The sequence below is a fragment of the Nematostella vectensis genome, chromosome 10 (genome assembly GCF_932526225.1).
Source record: "Nematostella vectensis chromosome 10, jaNemVect1.1, whole genome shotgun sequence".
Lineage (NCBI taxonomy): Eukaryota > Metazoa > Cnidaria > Anthozoa > Actiniaria > Edwardsiidae > Nematostella > Nematostella vectensis.
In genome coordinates this window covers 1,837,105-1,860,851 of record NC_064043.1, presented here as the reverse complement: position 1 = coordinate 1,860,851, position 23,747 = coordinate 1,837,105, and the positions used below count along the sequence as shown (strand labels likewise).

Genomic DNA, 23,747 nt, shown 5'->3' with positions numbered 1-23,747 from the left:
AGTCCTACCCTTATCCATTCGCGAGTCCTACCCTTATCCATTCGCGAGTCCTACCCTTATCCTATCGTGAGATCTATCCTTATCCATTCGTGAGTCCTACCCTTATCGATTCGTGAGTCCTACCCTTATCCATTCGTGAGTCCTACCCTTATCCATCCGCGAGTCCTACCCTTATCCATTCGCGAGTCCTACCCTTATCCATTCGTGAGCCCTACCATTATCCATTCGTGAGTCCTACCCTTATCCACTCGTGAGTCCTACCCTTATCCATTCGCGAGTCCTACCCTTATCCATTCGCGAGTCCTACCCTTATCCTATCGTGAGATCTATCCTTATCCACTCGTGAGTCCTACCCTTATCCATTCGCGAGTCCTACCCTTATCGATTCGTGAGTCCTACCCTTATCCATTCGTGAGTCCTACCCTTATCCATCCGCGAGTCCTACCCTTATCCATTCGCGAGTCCTACCCTTATCCATTCGTGAGCCCTACCATTATCCATTCGTGAGTCCTACCCTTATCCTATCGTGAGATCTATCCTTATCCACTCGTGAGTCCTACCCTTTTCCATTCGTGAGCCCTACCCTTATCCATTCGCGAGTCCTACCCTTATCCTATCGTGAGATCTACCCTTATCGATTCGTGAGTCCTACCCTTATCCATTCGTGAGTCCTACCCTTATCGATTCGTGAGTCCTACCCTTATCCATTCGTGAGTCCTACCCTTATCCATCCGCGAGTCCTACCCTTATCCATTCGCGAGTCCTACCCTTATCCATTCGTGAGCCCTACCATTATCCATTCGTGAGTCCTACCCTTATCCATTCGTGAGTCCTACCCTTATCCATTCGTGAGTCCTACCGTTATCCATTCGTGAGTCCTACCCTTATCCTATCGTGAGATCTATCCTTATCCACTCGTGAGTCCTACCCTTATCCATTCGCGAGTCCTACCCTTATCCATTCGCGAGTCCTACCCTTATCCATTCGTGGAAGGTGTACAGTCTGAGAATCCCAGCATCCGCCATTTTCTCCACGAAGTTCGCATCTTCAAGAGTGTCACCGGCGTCTGCAAGTGCCAGCCGCATACCTACGAGAGGGAGGTAACTCAGAGGGGTTGGGAAGAGCGGCCATTTCTACAAGACGACGGAACTTAGAGGGGTTGGGGAGAGGGACCACACCTACAAGACGAGGGAACTTAGAGGGGTGGGGAGAGGGCCCATACCTACAAGACAACGGAACTTAGAGGGGTGGGGAGAGGGGCCATACCTACAAGACGACGGAACTTAGTGGGGGTGAGGAGAGGGACCATACCTACAAGACGAGGCAACTTAGAGGGGTGGGGAGAGGGCCCATACCTACAAGACAACAGAACTTAGAGGGGTGGGGAGAGGGGCCATACCTACAAGACGAGGGAACTTAGAGGGGTGGGGAGAGGGGCCATACCTACAAGACGAGGAAACTTAGAGGGGTGGGGAGAGGGACCATACCTACAAGACGAGGGAACTTAGAGGGGTGGGGAGAGGGGCCATACCTACAAGACGACGGAACTTAGAGGGGTGGGGAGAGGGGCCATACCTACAAGACGACGGAACTTAGAGGGGTGGGGAGAGGGGCCATACCTACAAGACGACGGAACTTAGAGGGGTGGGGAGAGGGGCCATACCTACAAGACAACGGAACTTAGAGGGGTGGGGAGAGGGGCCATACCTACAAGACAACGGAACTTAGAGGGGTGGGGAGAGGGGCCATACCTACAAGACAACGGAACTTAGAGGGGTGGGGAGAGGGGCCATACCTACAAGATGACGGAACTTAGTGGGGGTGAGGAGAGGGACCATACCTACAAGACGAGGAAACTTAGAGGGGTGGGGAGAGGGCTTATACCTACAAGACAACAGAACTTAGAGGGGTGGGGAGAGGGGCCATACCTACAAGACGAGGGAACTTAGAGGGGTGGGGAGAGGGGCCATACCTACAAGACGAGGAAACTTAGAGGGGTGGGGAGAGGGGCCATACCTACAAGACGAGGGAACTTAGAGGGGTGGGGAGAGGGGCCATACCTACAAGACAACGGAACTTAGAGGGGTGGGGAGAGGGGCCATAGCTACAAGACGACGGAACTTAGAGGGGTGGGGAGAGGGGCCATACATACAAGACGACGGAACTTAGAGGGGTGGGGAGAGGGGCCATACCTACAAGACGAGGGAACTTAGAGGGGTGGGGAGAGGGGCCATACCTACAAGACGAGGAAACTTAGAGGGGTGGGGAGAGGGCCCATACCTACAAGACAACAGAACTTAGAGGGGTGGGGAGAGGGGCCATACCTACAAGACAAGGAAACTTAGAGGGGTGGGGAGAGGGGCCATACCTACAAGACGACGGAACTTAGAGGGGTGGGGAGAGGGGCCATACCTACAAGACGACGGAACTTAGAGGGGTGGGGAGAGGGGCCATACCTACAAGACGAGGGAACTTAGAGGGGTGGGGAGAGGGGCCATACCTACAAGACGAGGGAACTTAGAGGGGTGGGGAGAGGGGCCATACCTACAAGACAACGGAACTTAGAGGGGTGGGGAGAGGGGCCATACCTACAAGACGACGGGACTTAGAGAGGTGGGGAGAGGGGCCATAAATACAAGACGATAAAGCATGGGGAAATATACCTACAAGCTGAGGGTCTAAACGGAAGGTGGGGGTATGGAAATAAATGTACGCACGGGTACGGACATGGAGGTGCTTGTTTATAAAACTAAACTCACCATCAGCGGAGAACTTGTTAATCGCCTGGCGAAGGGTCAGGAAGTTGCCAGTCGACTTGGACATCTACCAACAACAGCAATGTTAATTGAAATCCGTTGTACTTGTACCACTCAGTTATACTCGCCGGCCTTTTCACTTTCGTTCTATCAAGTATTTGACCCTAGGTGGGGCCGTTGGTGGAGCTGAGCTATCTATCCTTCATATGCATCTTGCAAGGTAAGCAGGTCAGATAAACAGCTGAATGTGACTGCCCCTTACATGGCCCCAAAGCAACTTTCCCGTCCCCCTAACACCTATTCCATCTCCGTACGCCTCTAACTGGTTGCCATTAAAAAAGACACCTCCTAACACCTCCCCAGCTAAAGTAAAGCCCGATGAAGTAAAATGACGCTACACTAAAGGTCTAGCAAGCCATCATGGACCAAGAGGGGAACTGGATCATTGAAGCTGCATTGTCACCAGGTTTGACGGAAACCTCAGCCGTTAAAAGACAAAAGAATCTATTAGAATCTGAGATATTTAACAGGCCATCCGCTCTTAATTATCAAACACATCCTCAAAGAAACTTCCAATAGACACACTTCTTTCAATATTTTGAAATATTTTTCGCGCTTTTCGTTAAAAATCATTGGAGATTGTTACGTAATCGACCGGAAGCAAACTGGTGACAATGCGGCTTTAAAATACCTTTTCTGAGTTGAGCAGTAGATGTCCATTGGCGCGAACTCCTTTTGGCCATCTAAAAATATGACGTACACGGCGAATGAGAGATGTTTATCTATGCTTTATCGGCAAGGAGCAAAACGGCGAATCAGTATTGTTTATTTATGCTTCTATCGGTAGTGGGATGACGTAGAATCAGAGTTGTTTATCTGCTTTATCGGTAAGGGGGGGAACAGCATCAGAGGTGTTTATAGACGCTTCAATCGGCAAGGGGGTACTGTGGTCGAGATATTATGAATGTTGTAATGATTGCATGAAATGTCTAGTATTGCACCCTTACAAAAAAACACAATTTCGCTATTCTCTTTTCGATTTTCGATTTTAAACCCACGCATTCATGATAGGAAGTGTCGCAACGGGAACCTTCTAGAATTCACATTACATTAACTGTACACAGTTGAAGACTAATTCCTCTTTTTAATAAACAATTAAAACTAACGTTGATGACTTTTCATCTCGAAATTACGGTGAACGTGACACAAGTGCAAAACAAACTTCTATGGAAGACGCATAGCATGTTGGGTATTATAGGGATATGACTTGTTTTATTTTCTCTCAGTTTATTAATTGGTGGCCAACCATCCTCCGTATTAAGCCGGCATCTTCTCGAAGTGAACACGCACCGCTACAAAGCCACCTATAAGAAACACAAGATATATCGGAGAAACGAGTTTCCGATCAGATTAATCGAGTTGCGTACGATACTTGATGTCTGATTAAGTCACGCGTATTCAACTCTCAGACTTCTATGATTTAAGAGGGTGCAATTAAAGTTCTTTATCTCTGCGATTTCCTTCCCTAGGAGACACTGTGCCTTTCTCATTACACGGACTATATTAATATCACAATTAACTAACGCAGACTTCTCATGAACCTATACCCACTTGCCGCCATTAAATGGTTCTATTCATATGCTAAAAGACAAGTGAGGACAATAGCGGTGATAGACTCAACAGACCATCATCTGAACTCGCTTATTTATTAAAAAAGGTATATTACGTTGGAAGCATATCACAGAACAAATAGCTGCAAGCGGCGCACTGGACCTTCTAGGGTAAGAATGTGTTAATCATTTTTATCACATGCGCAAGTAGCCTAGTTACAGCGAACACGGGTGTATCTGACCGGCAAGGTCGGATCCATCAAGTCAGAGGGTCTAAATTTTATTTGTATAAGTTGGGGTAGAAAGAGAAAACCTAGAGTAGAGAAACTAAAAAAAAGAGTAAAAATATGAATTTTAAGAATTCAATTGACGCTCAGTAAGGTTGTTTGTTGTGACGGACAAGCAGTTGTCCATCTGAGCAACGGTTTAATACTCATCTATGAAGCTGGAATGATCCTTTTTCTAGATCGAGTAGTAAAGACGTGATATCTTCTGGTTAACTGCACCTAAATCATCTTTTTTTCATTGGAACTGATAATAAGGCGGGTTAAAGCATAAGGAATCTGACAGATTTTACTGACAAATTCTAAACTTAAAAAAAATGAAATTAAAAATAAATTAAAACAACCGATTCTGAGGGTAACCCCATCAATCACATATGAATGTCGAGTAGAGTTTAGTCCCCCTCTCCTGCTGGCAGACTTTTTTGATATTGATTGTTTTCGTCAGGCGAACAGATAAGAATCAAGGCAAGAAGTATATTAACCGCGCTGTTGGGATATTATTTGAATTCGAAATTAAAAATAGCACCTGGAGATAAAAATGAGAAACAAGGCATCATAACGCCGTCTTAAAACTTATCTAATCACTTTAATTCAACATCTGACCAAACTGTAAATTCTTCCAAGAATATCAACTAGCAGTAAAGGCATCAGGAGTTCATATAATGATCTTTTCCTTCGTATTGTGATCATTTGCTCCGTTAATCGTACTCAAAATGAGAAATATTCTCTATCATAAAATAACACATCTTTGTCATTACTTTTTTGAGCTGTTGTGAGGAAAAGTAGAAAGATTATATTAGGCCGAAACATTTGATAATTCCCTTATACATCACTGGAAACGCTGGAAATAAATTTAGATTACACTGCTGTAGCGTTGTTAATCAGACCCGACACTAAAAATAATAGCAACAGATTGGTTTCAAATGAGATTGACCGCATTTGGAAAAAAAAAATGCTTTTCACAAAAATTATTAATAAAAGGCGCCAAAAAATTTTGGAATATAGGAGATGGAGTAAAATAATAGCGGAAATCAAACGACGGGCACGCAGCCGAGAAAAACAAAAATGATAAATCCCCAAGAACATGGAGCTAGTTCGTGTTAGGAGAGTTATCGGCGGTGTTAGGAAATCAGGGAGGGGAGGGAAGCTTAGTGGAACTCACTTGTTTTTTCTTGTTTGTCAGGGGAGGGGAGAGGAGCTTAGTGGAACTCACTTGCTTTTCTCGTTGGGCCAAATAGCACAGTGATTATACAGATAGTAGGTCAGGTGATTGGGCACCAGGTCTTTCCCGGACACACGAAGATCGACCGGGTACCAGTACTGGAACTCCTGGCGAAGTTTGCTGAAACATAATATATCACATTTAGTAACATACAAAAACAGAACAGCGACGGCAAGGATGATAAGACATGGACGATAAGGTACTTTTAAGCGAGTAAATGATCGAGCGAGTGAGTGATCCGGCGAGTAAATGATCGAGCGAGTGAGTGATCCAGCGAGTAAATGATCGAGCGAGTGAGTGATCCAGCGAGTAAATGATCGAGCGAGTGAGTGATCCGCTGAGTGAATGATCGAGCGAGTGAGTGATCCAGCGAGTAAATGATCGAGCGAGTGAGTGATCCAGCGAGTGAATGATCGAGCGAGTGAGTGATCCAGCGAGTGAATGATCGAGCGAGTAATTGATCCAGCGAGTAAATGATCGAGCGAGTGAGTGATCCAGCGAGTAAATGATCGAGCGAGTGAGTGATCCAGCGAGTAAATGATCGAGCGAGTGAGTGATCCAGCGTGTAAATGATCGAGCGAATGAGTGATCCAGCGAGTAAATGATCAAGCGAGTTAGTGATCCAGCGAGTAAATGATCGAGCGAGTGAGTGATCCAGTGAGTAAATGATCGAGCGAGTGAGTGATCCGGCGAGTAAATGATCGAGCGAGTTAGTGATCCGGCGAGTAAATGATCGAGCGAGTTAGTGATCTAGCGAGTAAATGATCGAGCGAGTGAGTGATCCGGCGAGTAAATGATCGAGCGAGTGAGTGATCCAGCGAGTAAATGATCGAGCGAGTGAGTGATCCAGCGAGTAAATGATCGAGCGAGTGAGTGATCCGGCGAGTGAATGATCGAGTGAGTGAGTGATCCAGTGAGTAAATGATCGAGCGAGTGAGTGATCCGGCGAGTAAATGATCGAGCGAGTTAGTGATCCGGCGAGTAAATGATCGAGCGAGTTAGTGATCTAGCGAGTAAATGATCGAGCGAGTGAGTGATCCGGCGAGTAAATGATCGAGCGAGTGAGTGATCCAGCGAGTAAATGATAGAGCGAGTGAGTGATCCAGCGAGTAAATGATCGAGCGAGTGAGTGATCCGGCGAGTGAATGATCGAGTGAGTGAGTGATCCGGCGAGTGAATGATCGAGCGAGTGAGTGATCCAGCGAGTAAATGATCGAGCGAGTGAGTGATCCGGCAAGTAAATGATCGAGCGAGTGAGTGATCCGGCGAGTAAATGATCGAGCGAGTGAGTGATCCAGCGAGTAAATGATCGAACGAGTGAGTGATCCAGCGAGTAAATGATCGAACGAGTTAGTAATCCGGCGAGTAAATGATCGAGCGAGTGATCCGGCGAGGGTGTGGTCGTGCAAGTAAACACAGAAGCTATATGGCTATATTGTAGTTAAGAGCAGGTAGATATGGAGATTACAATTTACTTTTTGATTATCAAAACACGATCGTCTTACAAAATCACGTTTTAGCCGATCGCAGATAATTTAAAGTGAGACGGAAGTCTTCTGTAAAAGATCACACAGCTGGGCTTTCTTAGGTACACCGCGCAAAATCCTAAAAACAAACGTTTTTATTTAAAATTACTATATCACTTGGATTATTACTGAAGAACAAAAACGAAACTTCGATTTCCGGTATGTACTTTATAGGGAATAAAAAAGTACTCTGTCTACGAAAGAGAGTTTTTCACTCCCTTTTCATTTGCCTCGTTGATCTCTTAGCTCTTATAGACAGAGGGGCGCCTGCACGGACTCGAGTCGAGTGAGTATTGACGTTTGCGATAATTTCGTAGCGGTGTGGCTATCTATACAAACTAGTGAGATCGACTTTACATTTCCTTTACAAACACAAGCCAGTCACCCAGACTCCCGCTCAGGACACACTTCGAGTAGTAACAATAATAAATAAGACCAGCGATGCTGCTGTAGATAAATACTTTGCAAGCATAAAGCATATTAAAGAATATTCTGATATCATCAATTTCAATATTCTGAAAAAATCCGAGTGGAGTTAAATACAATAAGAAATGAAATAAAAATAAAGTATCCTGGATATTTCTATCGATTCTTACCTAACATTACCGTACATTATGCTTATATTTAGTTTATATATTAGTTTATATTCAAATATTATCAGATATATTTAGGTATGTAATGTAAAAATAGATTTAAATGGCTAAAAATATCATTTAAAAGGCTTAAAATATCATCCAAAAGGTTAAATTCGCTAAACATGTGCTCATTAAAAAGGTGTGACTTTTAAAGACTCCATAACGTCGCAAATAAACTACTACTTCTACCTGCATTACTTTTTCGAGTTTTAACATTTTTTACTTATGGCTAAAAGAAAAAAGCAGCGAATTTGGACTGCATATTTCCTTCTTAATTTGCATCTGTTAACACTCAACTCAGTTTGTTATAGTGTAACCGCAAAATGCGGGAGTATGGAGTTAACGGCTTAAATATCTTGAGGCGTTTAGTCGAAAAGATCGGAAAATGTATTCTTAAGATTCAAACATATGGTTTTACCATACATTATTCTAGGAAAAGAGATTTAGTATGCTTCGTGGTGAGAAAATCGTTTTCTCGAGCTTTCACGTTGGTTAATCGAAGTCTACTGGAAATAATAGAAAAAGGGATAGGCAAGCGGGCGGCTATTCCGCCCAATTAACACCTTTTCGTAGAAGAAAATCCAATGCGATATGTTATAAGAAAGAATTTTCTATAATCTCCATTTGAAAATGCAACGCAAATTAAGATAATCCAGACAACTACACGAAATGACAGCTGTCAGTTAATTTTGAAATGACTGAATAGAATTGTCGAAATGAGAGGGGCAATGAACAGCGGGAGTTTTTCGAGTGAATCGCGTGCTCTGATTGGTCTATGACGGGTTGACATTTACTGTGTCTCAGCGAGTACAAAACGAGACAGAAGCAAGTGTAGTGAACATCGATGGACGACAGGACAACACTGGAGGCTTGTAAGTACGCGAAGAAAACACATACACAACAGGCAAAGATAAAGATTAAAGCTTAAAGATAAAGATTAAAGCAAATACGACATAAAGCATGCGAGACATTGTGGAAGTATTGTCTAACAAGGATCAGAAACTAGAGTACTCGACAGACCACAAAACACAACCCACAATCAGCGAAAGGTTGATGCTCAAGTTAAACCAGTATAATTACAAACGCAACAACTCTTTTTGCAATAGTCTAATAGCGGGGTCTTGTGATATATGATGCTACTGGAATGCGCTTAAATTAAACCAGTGAAATAGGCGAGGGAGACAAACTATCTCGTGAGAAGACAACGAGAAAAACAACATCTGTGGTGGCTCGCGGCTAGAAGAAAACTTGTTAAAGAAAATTAAAAAGGAAAAAATAATAGAGTAAAAATTCAAAACTGGCATCTAAAGTTGATAGTCTAAAAGAAATAAAACAAAAATGAATTGGACAACAATAATCTGTACCTTAATACTTAATAACAAATAACAATGGCGCACTTAACGAGGTCTAATCGTTCAACATCCCGTAAGCGTTTCCTTTGCAAGCTTTTACAAGATGGGGGGGGGGGGGGGGGGGGGGGGGGGGGGAGAGGGGAGGGTGCCTCTTGGCCATTTCCTATTGAAGGATATCGTCCTTTTTCGATATGACACCTAGGACATTCCCATATGACGCCCATGACTGCACCTGTTTCATATGACACCCATGACTGCACCTTTTTCATATGACATCCATGACTGCACCTGTTTCATATTACACCCATGACTGCACCTGTTTCATATGACACCCATGACTGCACCTTTTTCCATATGACACCCATGACTACACCTTTTTCCATATGACATCCATGACTGCACCTTTTTCATATGACATCCATGACTGCACCTTTTTCATATGACACCCATGACTGCACCTTTTTCCATATGACACCCATGACTGCACCTTTTTCCATATGACACCCATGACTGCACCTTTTTCATATGACACCCATGACTGCTCCTTTTTCCATATGACACCCATGACTACACCTTTTTCATATGACACCCATGACTGCACCTTTTTCATATGACACCCATGACTGCACCTTTTTCCATATGACATCCATGACTGCACCTTTTTCATATGACATCCATGACTGCACCTTTTTCATATGACATCCATGACTGCACCTTTTCCATATGACACCCATGACTGCACCTTTTTCATATGACACCCATGACTGCACCTTTTTCATATGACACCCATGACTGCACCTTTTTCATATGACACCTATGACTGCACCTTTTTCATATGACACCCATGACTGCACCTTTTTCATATGACACCCATGACTGCACCTTTTTCATATGACACCCATGACTGCACCTTTTTCATATGACACCCATGACTGCTCCTTTTTCATATGACATCCATGACTGCACCTTTTTCATATGACACCCATGACTTCACCTTTTTCATATGACACCCATGACTGCACCTTTTTCATATGACACCCATGACTGCTCCTTTTTCGTATGACATCCATGACTGCACCTTTTTCATATGACACCCATGACTTCACCTTTTTCATATGACACCCATGACTGCACCTTTTTCATATGACACCCATGACTGCACCTTTTTCATATGACACCCATGACTGCACCTTTTTCATATGACACCCATGACTGCACCTTTTTCATATGACACCCATGACTACACCTTTTTCCATATGACACCCATGACTTCACCTTTTTCATATGACACCCATGACTGCACCTTTTTCATATGACACCCATGACTTCACCTTTTTCCATATGACACCCATGACTGCACCTTTTCCATATGACATCCATGACTGCACCTTTTTCATATGACACCCATGACTGCACCTTTTTCCATATGACATCCATGACTGCACCTTTTTCATATGACACCCATGACTACACCTTTTTCCATATGACACCCATGACTACACCTTTTTCATATGACATCCATGACTGCACCTTTTTCATATGACACCCATGACTGCACCTTTTTCATATGACACCCATGACTACACCTTTTTCCATATGACACCCATGACTGCACTTTTTCCATATGACACCCATGACTACACCTTTTTCATATGACACCCATGACTGCACCTTTTTCATATGACACCCATGACTACACCTTTTTCCATATGACATCCATGACTGCACCTTTTTCATATGACACCCATGACTACACCTTTTTCCATATGACACCCATGACTACACCTTTTTCCATATGACACCCATGACTGCACCTTTTTCATATGACACCCATGACTGCTCCTTTTTCATATGACACCCATGACTGCACCTTTTTCATATGACACCCATGACTGCTCCTTTTTCATATGACACCCATGACTACACCTTTTTCCATATGACACCCATGACTACACCTTTTTCCATATGACACCCATGACTGCACCTTTTTCCATATGACACCCATGACTGCACCTTTTTCATATGACACCCATGACTACACCTTTTTCCATATGACACCCATGACTACACCTTTTTCATATGACACCATGACTGCTCCTTTTTCCATATGACACCCATGACTGCACCTTTTTCATATGACACCCATGACTACACCTTTTTCCATGACACCCATGACTACCTTTTTCCATATGACACTCATGACTACACCTTTTTCATATGACACCCATGACTACACCTTTTTCATATGACACCCATGACTGCACCTTTTTCATATGACACCCATGACTGCACCTTTTTCCATATGAAACCCATGACTACACCTGTTTCATATGACACCCATGACTGCACCTTTTTTCATATGAGACCCATGACTGCACCTTTTTCCATATGGCACCTATGATCCCCTCCCCCCCCCCCAAGCAATTTTTTGGAATGCTCCTGGAGTTGACTGCTAGATCGACGTTTGTGAAAACTTCTGCAGGGGGTCTAAGGTGCGCGTAAGCACGGGCAAGGTAGAGTATAAGACATGTGATTGGTCATAGAAAAACAAGATCGGCATGTGACAGAAAAGCTAGAAGAAAGAAATACTTAGACGATAGACATCGTAGGGAACTCTACAGCGCAACCCTTATAGCTAGATTATGTAAAAAGAATTGGCAAGGCAAAAGCTAAATATGTTTTGGAGGAAAGCGCTATTATAGATGTCCACTTTGATGATTTCTCAAAATCTAATCCTACAGTAGCGAGAAAGGTTATAGTTAGGTTACAGATAGCTAGGTTAGGTATGTTAGCTATGTAACAGCAGTTATTACTTGACAAGTAAGCGGCAAATAGGCGTTCACTCTAGTCCTCAGAGCCCAATACAAAGAATCGAGACACAAGACAAAAAATCATTAGTAGTCCTAGACTTCGAGACGCTATAAAAGCGTAACGGTCGATTCAACGCTATAAGATCAAGTTTTATCTAAAACGTCTTGAAGCATATTGTAAAACTCCACTTTGAGCCCTCAGCATGTGATAACACGCGACTCCATGATCCTCGTGAGACCTTACGGCAGGAGATAAAAGCCTCGCACGAGGAGGTGGAAGTGGGATAATCGACGTACAAAACGTCTGAACTAAGTAGCTCTCGAATCAGGGATTAAAGAACCTTGTCAGCCGTCACTCGAGCAGCTCCTGCCGATTTCTACTTCTGCTTGTCTTTTCCTTGCAGTTTACGGGTGGCCTCCCCATGCCGTTCAAAGGTGTCTGTTCCTAAACGCGAAGAGTGTTTTTTCCTGACAATCGCTTCATTACTAGGTAAGGGTTTACTTTCTTCCACTTTGTTCCCCGCTAAACATTGGTTTCACACATGATTTTTTAAACGATATTTCCTTAGTGACTTCTGCATTCCGCTTTCCTTTCCTATTTTTCTATTTCGCGGCTAGTAATTTCCGTCATCCCGGGAATTCTATTAAAGATAATGGCAGATTTTTTTAGCGGTCGATCAAATTAATGCTTTCAAACGAAAGAAAGGAAAAAAGTAATTGAGATAGATGTGCACTAGACGGTCTTAAACGAAACACAAAGCATTTAATTTTCTCATATTAAAATTTCAACTTTTTCATTTAACTAATATTTCATTTAACTTTTTTTCTGAAAATAGAATCCAAAAAAGTCAGTGTCGATAAGAAAGGAAAACATTAGTATCTGCGTATCGTTATTAGAAGAAGTCTAGCTGGCAAATGTAAGCTTGCGGTTTTCAAAGGTGTTTCGATTTTTTATTCGATTTCTCTAGTTTCTCCATGCGCGCCCTGTACTTGCTTCTTAAAGAGCAAAGAAAAATGGTCGCAGGGACTGAGCTTGTTGCGAAAACGCATAGGAAGATTTGTGGAAAGCCTGTTTTTTTAAAGCGATAAGTTTAATAGGTTTTAGAGGCGTGACATGATGTTCGAGCGTTCGTATTATGAGCGTGCTCGAGGGCCTCCATTAGGTTAACCCGTACTACTTGTTTCCCATACTTAGGACAACAAGCTACGTCAAAGCGGTTAAACGTATTGCAGGGTATTAAACACCCTCGCCGTTTCAATGGATGCGAATCTTCCATACAACCTTCGCTAAATATTTCAAACAACTTTCGCTTCGAGGAAACATTTGATGATAAAAAATAAGTAGAAGTCTTTGAAGGAAAGAAATGACGCGAATCCTTTAATGATAAGAAATATGCAGAAGTCATTGAAGGTAAGAAATAACTGTTGTTGTTTCACACTGATTCAACAGTCGGATGAACCGCTAACGAAAGTTTTTTATACTTCGAGTAGATTCTTACAGGACTTGCGCCACTATAAGCAACTTTTTGGCATTTTGTTTTTTTATTTTGCGGAGAAGTAAAAAAAAAAAACAAGTTCGGATGGATAAAAGAGAGAAATAAATAAATATATATATATATATATTTATTAATATATATATATATATATATATATATATATATATATTAATTAAAACCCAGATCAAGATCCTACTGTCGAAAAAAGGCTATAAGGTTCGTAGAATTTATTCAAAGGACACGAAAATACTGAAAGGTACAGCTTCGACCACCTCAAATTCCATCAAAAGACATGAAAACATCGAAAGGTACAAAAACACAGAAACGCTCCTCCTTGTTAAGGATAAAATGCCAATAGCGTGGGCTCACTTGAAGGCAGCAGTGAACCGATCTCAGCCAACAAACACGCAATCAACCATAATGCATCCAGGAAGAAGCAAATTGATGATATTTCTTTAAAAGCTAGGTGCTCTATCTAATTGTTGTCATGGCGAGACCTCGATTTCCACTACACATTATCCCCCCGCAGGCAACCATGAGGCTGCTGAGGCAAAAGAGGCTAGGCCCTTTGTTATGCTAAACATTGAACAGTTTGAGTATGTTCGATTGCATACATCTCTTTGTGAAGCCTGTTCAATCGCTCATATCTCTTCGTCAAGTCCCTTTCAGTCGTTCTCATTCGGGGTTTCTCATCCGGGGTCTCTCCATGTCCACGCCCACCAAGAAGAGGACTGTATTCTAACAGAGGGTTCACGGAAACCAAAGCTGACACGTCCTCGTTTCACTCCCTCATAAAAGGAAACCATTATTCAATTTAAAGCTAGCTGTCAAAGCGCGGGAAGGTCGTTCTTATATCGCAGAATCTATCAGTCACCATGAAATTCGAGAAACCTCCGCTTTAACGGATTAGAATAGGATTTTCTCAATATAAGACTGGGTTTGATTATTTTGATATATGACGATGCACTTTTCTCAATATAAGACCTATGAAGTCTTTCATTTTATTGCTCTTGTAGCACGATTCACAAGCAAAAAAATGCAAAACACTTCACCGTTTGGGCTTGAAAATCTCGTAAAACTCTAATTTACGCAATAGCCTCCCTTAACCGATATTCATTTATTAAAGTGCACAATAAAGGTGATTGATAAGCTAAGAAAATACGGAATATGGGCGTACTCCTTGGAAACGTCACATCAAGACACAGTAAGAGAAGTGAACAAACAGTTTTCGAAACTCAGGAACTCAAACTTAGACAGAGATATCGACCGTCGAATCACATCTCCACTCAATTCCCTTTATTGCGGAATAGTCCGAGGTGGTAAGAGTCGAATAAGCGTTTTCAAACAGGCGGCGGAAGAATAAGTAAAGGAGGCTCACACGACAATTACAAACACACGACTCATTAGCAACGACACACTTTCAAGCGTCGGGAAACCGCTTTGATTTAGCAGCTTTATTAGTAAACATGTCGCGACTGTTTGAATGCCTCACAAGGAAAAAAAAAAAGATTCACTCTATTTGCAAAGGGTTACCGCAATCAAACGAAGTTAGAGTCTTTTGTGTTTCCTAATCGGTCTCAATTAGAAGATGTATTGCTCGTGAACCGTACTTAATGTCACTAGGACTCTTTAAGGCAAACTTGGATCGTCCCATTAGAATGAAAGGGTTATTAAAAATACCCTTAAGGACCAGACGTGGCAAAGTACTCCATAAGACATGTGGGATTAATACCTTGACTATCGTCACTATAGTAACTTACGGCAGAAAGCATCCTTAATGTCGCTAGTATCTACGGCAGTATCATAAGACGGCGTCTAATGCGCTAGACTACTATCTAAAGAGACCGCAGTTCTACTAATGAAATAAAATGAAACAATCCCTCTTGGCTCGTTAGTCACCAAACACTAGGATTTATTAACAAAAATGTGATAAAAGCAATATCCGTACACAGACAATTTTAAAGTAACATTAAAATCTAGAGATAAATCGTTCGAACACTGTTGGTGCTTGGACATTCATTGCCAGACTGATCCGGTTAGTCGATATTGCGGCTGATATTTGTCGTTTGCTTCCCGCCTTTCCGATATTCGTTGGTTTGCTTTTCGCCTTGCTCGCGCCATAAGCAACACACCCGGTGCATCTCGATGACATCTCAACAAGGAAGTCGCAAAAGTGTCAAGGGACCAAATACAGTCTTGCTCAGCCAAACGCAGATCTGTACAGATCTCAAACGTGCAGTAAAATCTATGTTCTCTCTATTAACGGTCAATGAGCCGGTCGGTTCAAATTACTCATTGACAGAGCCTAGGCTACCTGTGAAAAGACTGGTGGGCCTCCGAACTATTAACAGCGTTGGCTCGTTTGAGCTCACTGAACTATAAACAGCGTTGACTCGTTTGGGGCTCACTGAACTATTAACAGCGTTGGCTCGTTTGGACTCACTGAACTATTAACAGCGTTGACTCGTTTGGGCTCACTGAACTATTAGCAGCGTTGACTCGTTTGGACTCACTGAACTATTAACAGCGTTGCCTCGTTTGGGCTCACTGAACTATTAACAGTGTCAACTCGTCTGGGGCTCACTGAGACTATTAACAGCGTTGACTCGTTTGGGATAACTGAACTATTAACAGCGTTGACTCGTTTGGGCTCACTGAACTATTAACAGCGTTGCCTCGTTTGGACTCACTGAACTATTAACAGCGCTGACTCGTTTGGACTCACTGAACTATTAGCAGCGTTGACTCGTTTGGACTCACTGAACTATTAACAGCGTTGCCTCGTTTGGGCTCACTGAACTATTAACAGCGTTGCCTCGTTTGGGCTCACTGAACTATTAACAGTGTCAACTCGTCTGGGGCTCACTGAACTATTAACAGCGCTGACTCGTTTGGGGCTCACTGAACTATTAACAGCGTTGCCTCGTTTGGACTCACTGAACTATTAACAGCGTTGCCTCGTTTGGGCTCACTGAACTATTAACAGCGTTGCCTCGTTTGGGCTCACTGAACTATTAACAGTGTCAACTCGTCTGGGGCTCACTGAACTATTAACAGTGTTGACTTGTTTGGGCTCACTGAATTATTAACAGTGTCAACTCGTTTGGGGTTCACTGGGCTATTAACAGTGTTGACTTGTTTGGGCTCACTGAACTCACTCGTTAGGGCTTGTTGTCTATTCTTGGTTTAGTTGCACATAAACTTTTGAAGATCGATGATAAAAAAGCATATTAGGGTTAGATTAATTTGACGGGAAATCAAAGAATAGAAACCGCTAGAACGTGATCGTTAGAGGCAAATACAAGAAAATGAACTGGAAAGAGAGATAATCGAATAAGGAAACGAACCAGGATGTGTTTTCACGCTTCTATTGTCATTCTGTAACGCGCGCTATGCCATCTGAAGCAAACAATGAAACACGTACAAGGAGATCTGCTATCTGGGAAGCCTGAGGCTGTGAAAGGAATGTACTAACAGTATAGTCAGCCTGACACTCCGCAGCAGGGGGACCGTACGATAGTCTATCCTGAATGAATCTACTAGGGATGTAAAATAAATGTAAATAATGGCGCGTATTAAATGCAAAATAGATTATGTCTCGTAGCAGGGGCAAATTTTAAATAGAAAACACTGGAAAAATCTAGTGAGAATAAAAATAATACCTGCGTGAATTCTCCCAAGAATAAGATGCTAAATCCTCCGTCCTTTGTGAACCAAGTGGAAAGCTGTTTATCTAGATAAATGTGAGGCAAGTAAAAAAGTAGTAGAAATGAAAGAATGGGAATTCTAGCATTTTTGAATTACTGTCAGATGAAAAAGTACTCGTCTGTGCTAGTACAAAATCGGGTAAAAATGGTAATCATGGAATATAAGGAACCAATAATGCGGCTTTTACAGTAATAACCGTTTTGTAAGAAAAAAAAACAATTTCCATGGTAAAAAATATAGGAAAAAATATATATCTATAAAATGATACGTAAGTCCATTTATATGTCCACTTACATGGTTGGAATTATCTTTTCTGAAATACTCTCTGAAAAATTAACAAAAGCTGGTGGTGCTCCTTAGCATACTCTTAAACCAGTTAATGCATAAATCACAGTATGCTAAGGTAAGAATCTCGACGAGACATTTGGAAAGCGCTAGAAGTCACATGTTATCATTTGCGCCCATCACACCAAGGCGAGAAACTCCGGTCAGGAGAGAAAAGTGCACAAAACACGAACACAAGCTAAAAAAAAAACACAAAACAAATAAAAGGAAAGGAAATTTCGCTGAAGAAATAAAAAATAAAATAGAAATAAGTAGCACTGAGATAAAGGAAAGTTCGAGAGCAAATATCAGTAATAGAATAGGAGGGGCCTGTCAACTGATAGTCCAGCATAATCCAACATGTTCCATATGGAAAATGAGAGCAAAGATAGCCGGCTAAAGGGCGAATCATTCGCTTAAAAAGGCAACGCTCAAGGCTGTTTGAACTCGGGGTTTTTCACGCTAATTGACAAATTACGCATTTTCGATGGTGTGTTGTGATGTGATCGCATAAACATAGAGTGGTCAATATGCGGTATTTTTCTGCCGATAGGGAATGTGAATTCTTAGAACAGCTGTCTGAAAAACATCCATCAGATATTGGACTGCGGAAGTAGCGTGATTATAGAGAGGTTTTGCAAGCCGTAGAGCGCTATCGCATTCCTGTCTAGATATTCCCAGAGGTACCTATATGAGTTACTTTCATCCCTAACTGATAACTGATGTTACCCTTCTTGTTCTAGTGTTTGGTATTTTCCTTTGCAGTCAACGAGGTCAAAGCACTTCACAGATACTTTAATTAATTCCCTCGAGTTGTCTACAGGATAAGGCTTAAATATAATCAGCGTATTCAACAGCTAAGTTGAACTTTGGTTTCTCTTGGATATATTCAAAATCCGGCTTATACTAAGAGGTTTGATCAGACCGATCAAAGGCGAGATCACGCCGACCCAACAAGTACAGTACAAGGTAGCAGGCTTTAATCATATCTTGTTTTGCGCAGATGGCTGAGTAAATAGCTGCGAGGGATATCCGCCATCTATGAGCAGTCCGGATAGAGCTATCACACAGGAAGACTCGCGCAAAAATTGAACATAGCGAGAAGCCATTCCAAACACCTTTCCAAGCAACAATATCATCGCTTGATGAAAGACGTTGTAATCTAATAGCTCGGGATAAAATACTCATAAATACGCAAGGAAATGAAGACATAATTTGATCTACTGGAGATCAGATGAAGTCATAAAAGGAACAAGCTAATGTTGAAATCAAATGTAACTGATGATTTGGAGTAGAACCTGCTAAAAAATCCAAAAACAGCTGTACTCTGACAACGGTAAGAGCTCGCCTTTAGACAAGAGAGTTCAACCGATCGCGCGCCGGATTAACCAGAGATTGTGAATTCTGAACACGAGAAGGGCTCAGTGAAAAGTAAAGTAAAAGTTATTCGTTGTTAGGTGCGCACTCGATCATCCGGGAACTTTACGCTTTCTGGCGGGAAAAAAGGGCAATATCGTCGATCTTTTTGTAAGGTTTAGTGATAAGCACATCACTAAGTAGCCGGGATCTTAGGGATTGCCGCATCATGATGGAAGGGAACATTAGCGAGGTTTGGAACTGGACCGATGAAGGATACAAAGATGAAGAAGGCATGAAAGACATGGCTCCACCCGGGTTCAGCACGGCGGTTGACACACTACCCATCATCCTTAGCGTGCTGATAGTCATCGCCAATTTGCTGGTCATGGTCCTTGTCGCGCTTAACCGCCGACTGAGGACGCTGACCAACGCGTTCCTGGTCAGTCTGGCCGTGTCTGACCTGGTCACGGGTGCCGTCGTCATCCCGCTCAACCTTGTGTGCTCGTGCACCTACGATGCCATGGTCTGCACCATCACGCCCATCACGTGGCGATTCACGTCCATCTCCTCCGTGCTTCACCTAATGGTGGTCACCGCTGATCGGTACGCCGCCATCGTGTACGCCATCCGTTACACCACCATCATCACCAAGTCCTTCGCGCTCATCAGTACCGCGCTGATCTGGGCCTGCTCGTTATTCATGGCGCTGATACAGTTCGCGTGGTGGCCGAAGAACATCGAGAGCATGACGGAGGAGCAGAAGGCGGCGGCGGAGGACAGGTCTGCGCAGGCGCAAGCCATCTACCATCTCGTCACGCTCGCCCTGTTCTTCGCCATACCCTTCGTTCTGCTTATCTTCTCTTACATACGAATCTTTATGATCGTGCGTTACCACGAGCAACAGATCAAGAAGGTGAGAACATATTACCAGCTACCTCTTGTTATTGTTGTTTGCTTGTTTGTTTGTTTTTGTTGTTTGATTGTGCCTGTTTTTGTTGTGTGCTTAGTTTGTTGTTTGCTTGTTATTGTTGTTTGATTGTTATTGTCGTTTGTTTGTTTTTGTTGTTTGATTGTCTTTGTTGTTTGATTATTTTTGTTGTGTGCTTGTTATTGTTGTTTGTTTGTTATTGTTGTTCGCTTGTTATTGTTGTTTGCTTGGTATTGTTGTTTGTTTTGGTATTGTTGTTCGATTGTTATTGTTTGATTGTTATTGTTGTTTGCTTGTTATTAGTGTGTGCTTGGTATTGTTGTTTGCTTGGTATTGTTATTTGCTTGTTATTGTTGTTTGCTTGTTATTGTTGTTTGCTTGCGACTGTGGTATGTAAAGGTCGTGCGGTTGTTGCTTGTATCACCCGTACCACCATCAATATTGTTTTGCTGTTTCTACTGTTATTATCTTCATTGCTTTTCTATCATCTCAGGTCAACCGTCCCGCTGGCCTCCTTATTCCCGAGGAGAAGAAATCCAAGAGCTTCAACATCCAGGCTCAGTGGAAGTCTGCCATTATCTTCCTTGTGATGGTCATCGTGTTTGCTGTTTGCTGGCTTCCCTACTACATGCACGGACTCAACGAGATCATACAGCTCTACAACCTGCCCCACTGGGCCGAGTACGTGTTCTTTTACTACCCGCGCTTCTTTACCTCGTTAGCAAACCCCGTCCTTTACATCCTGGGCAAGCACGACTTCAAGAAAGCTCTTTTCCCACCAAAACCCGAGTCGAGGACACAGACAACGTCACTAGAGCACCGCGCCTCTAACGCCAAGTCCTCTTTGATGTAGTGATCACGTGATCTGAATGCGAACACGCAATTGGACACAATTGATAGCGGGATCATGTGAACACACATTATACAAACTGGACAAAAAGTTCGCCATGTGTTAATGTGAACACACATTGTACAAATTGAAACACAAAGTTCGCCATGTGATAATGTGAACAAACATCGTACAAACTGGAACACAAAGTTCGACATGTGATAATGTGAACAAACATCGTACAAACTGGAACACCGAGTTCGCCATGTGATAATGTTAACACGGATTGTACAAATTGGAACACAGCATTCACCATGATTAATGTGAACACACATTGTACAAACTGGAACACCGAGTTCGCCATGTGATAATGTGCTGTTTTAAGGCATAACTGGCTCATCGCACGAAAAACTCAAGTAAAAGTTGCTCGTGTGGATAGCACGTCTACAGGAACGACTAGAATTGTCAAGAAATACTTAAGGCACGCGAAAACATGTACAAAGGAATCTATACATATTATATCTATACACTCCATCTATATACTACAACTATAAACTCCTTCTATATACTATATCTATATACTCCATCTATACATACTATATAAATATAAACTCCATCTATACATACTATAACTGTACCATTTACCATTTTATGTGTTTGGGTGTGCGGGCTACGGGCATGGGATAGCCGACATCAGTTACATTAACAACGCAGCCTTTCCTTTATTTTTACTCCGGCCATTGAACGCGTCCCACGACCTTATGGGATAAGAGAATCGGTTCTCTCAATGGTCCAGCGACCATACAGTAAATGGAGAATTAATTCAAACATATAAAATCAAACTACAGTCGAAGCTCTCTGAGCGACCACGATCACGAATCACCGATTGAATTGTCACACAAACTCTGTAATTCTAAGCCCTCGTAAGCGACCAGCCCCGATAACGACCACGATCACGAATCACCGATTGAATCGTCACACAAACTCTGTAATTCTAAGCTCTCGTAAGCGACCAGCTCCGATAACGACCACGATCACGAATCACCGATTGAATTGTCACACAAACTCTGTAATTCTAAGCTCTCGTAAGCGACCAGCTCCGATAACGACCACGATCACGAATCACCGATTGAATTGTCAAACAAACTCTGTAATTCTAAGCTCTCGTAAGCGACCAGCCCCGATAACGACCACGATCACGAATCACCGATTGAATTGTCACACAAACTCTGTAATTCTAAGCTCTCGTAAGCGACCAGCCCCGATAACGACCACGATCACGAATCACCGATTGAATTGTCACACAAACTCTGTAATTCTAAGCTCTCGTAAGCGACCAGCCCCGATAACGACCACGATCACGAATCACCGATTGAATTGTCACACAAACTCTGTAATTCTAAGCTCTCGTAAGCGACCAGCCCCGATAACGACCACGATCACGAATCACCGATTGAATTGTCAAACAAACTCTGTAATTCTAAGCTCTCGTAAGCGACCAGCCCCGATAACGACCACGATCACGAATCACCGATTGAATTGTCACACAAACTCTGTAATTCTAAGCTCTCGTAAGCGACCAGCCCCGATAACGACCACGATCACGAATCACCGATTGAATTGTCACACAAACTCTATAATTCTAAGCTCTCGTAAGCGACCAGCCCCGATAACGACCACGATCACGAATCACCGATTGAATTGTCACACAAACTCTGTAATTCTAAGCTCTCGTAAGCGACCAGCCCCGATATCGACCACGATCACGAATCACCGATTGAATTGTCACACAAACTCTGTAATTCTAAGCTCTCGTAAGCGACCAACTTATCGGTGCGACCAGCTCCGTTAACGACCACAATTTCAAAACACCAACTGATATTTTCTTTTATTTTTAAGCTCTAGTAAGCGACCACAATGATTTTTGGCTTTACAACATCAGTCAACACCTGATAAACATCATATCCAAAGCATGCTGAAATCACATATAAAGCGGAGTAATGTTTCACAAAAGCTGCCTTTCCAGTAGAGAACTATTAAAGATTTCCATAATTTTCTAACTTCAATTTCAACCATTTCTTTGTCTCCAGAAAATGTGTAAATGCAAGAAATCTCTAGTCCATTGCCAGCTCCACGATTTATCCTTCATCCAGTTACAATAGCCTTCCACTTGTTTGTTGCACGCTTTAGAATCGGCTAACAAAAGACGCCATGCGATCGTCGTAGACGCAGAAGATATTCTCATGACGAAAAGCTTAAGGATAGTGGAAAGGGTCAGGAGCACTATCTGACCCAATTTTTTTTAAAATTCCGAATTGATTTGGTAACAAATAAACTACAATTTCCAAAAAGAATTTTCTTTTTATCTCAAAAGAATCGCGAGTTACAAGGTAAGTTTGTTTTCCGTCGAATATAGACATAACACGAAAGGTGTCACAAATCCTTTAAAGACACAGGATCCCCATAGCTAATCTGATGCTCGTTTATCCGGGAGTTTTCAAATCTGAGGTGACAAAACACAGCGTTATTATAATTTCTTCTAATTACTTCTTAGCCTACTAGTAGGCGTTTGTTGGTGTTTCCGCGACGAAAACCCCGCTTTCCCGTGTTATGGACGCCATCTTGGATTTTTGGCGGCGCGATGTATTAACGAATCACTAAATGTAGATATATGGTCGTATTCTAAATTTATTCAGCTTTAAAACGATATAATATTCGCAATACTTCGTTAAATATTCGCCCCATCGGGCAGAATGGCTATTGTTTTCTGGACATCATTAAAAATGGCGCCTAGTTCTCATAAAATATTCATGACTTCTTGGTTTGAATGTGATTGGTTAAGCTTAATGACTGCTTCGGGATTTGAGCTCCCATAGGTCTTCAAACATTACCGACCTAATAACTAGGT

At 42.5% G+C, this 23,747-nt stretch overlaps 2 protein-coding genes across 6 annotated transcripts in view; one reads left to right on the top strand and one right to left on the bottom strand.

The window, feature by feature from the left end:
* The window catches only part of LOC5512164 (leucine--tRNA ligase, cytoplasmic), a 55,814-nt gene that overhangs the window by 7,980 nt on the left and 24,087 nt on the right, over positions 1 to 23,747 (bottom strand). For all 3 annotated transcript variants that reach the window (XM_048733365.1, XM_048733367.1, XM_048733366.1), the window contains exons 22-25: positions 5,864 to 5,992; positions 3,448 to 3,499; positions 2,760 to 2,823; positions 975 to 1,087 (exon numbers count right to left, since the gene is read on the bottom strand). In XM_048733365.1, coding sequence (XP_048589322.1) covers positions 975 to 1,087; positions 2,760 to 2,823; positions 3,448 to 3,499; positions 5,864 to 5,992 — 358 coding nt within the window. The remainder of the gene's footprint in view (positions 1 to 974; positions 1,088 to 2,759; positions 2,824 to 3,447; positions 3,500 to 5,863; positions 5,993 to 23,747) is intronic.
* LOC5512166 (histamine H2 receptor) lies at positions 12,510 to 21,408 on the top strand. 3 transcript variants are annotated; one of them, XM_032381545.2, is made up of 3 exons: positions 12,510 to 12,685; positions 18,727 to 19,995; positions 20,504 to 21,408. In XM_032381545.2, the coding sequence occupies exons 2-3, from the start codon at positions 19,309 to 19,311 to the stop codon at positions 20,861 to 20,863; spliced, it is 1,047 nt and encodes a 348-aa protein (XP_032237436.1). In that variant the 5' UTR covers positions 12,510 to 12,685; positions 18,727 to 19,308; the 3' UTR covers positions 20,864 to 21,408. The 3 variants fall into 3 exon arrangements, with proteins under 3 accessions (XP_032237436.1, XP_032237434.1, XP_032237435.1); XM_032381543.2 differs by having other exon boundaries at positions 12,510 to 13,606; XM_032381544.2 differs by lacking the exon at positions 12,510 to 12,685 and adding an exon at positions 13,902 to 18,406.

Bases quoted from the DNA above. Each gene is read 5' to 3' on its own strand.
- LOC5512166 (XM_032381545.2), top strand. From the start codon at position 19,309: ATGATGGAAGGGAACATTAGCGAGGTTTGGAACTGGACCGATGAAGGA. The intron at 19,996-20,503 runs GTGAGAACATAT...CTATCATCTCAG, and splicing joins ACGAGCAACAGATCAAGAAG to GTCAACCGTCCCGCTGGCCT.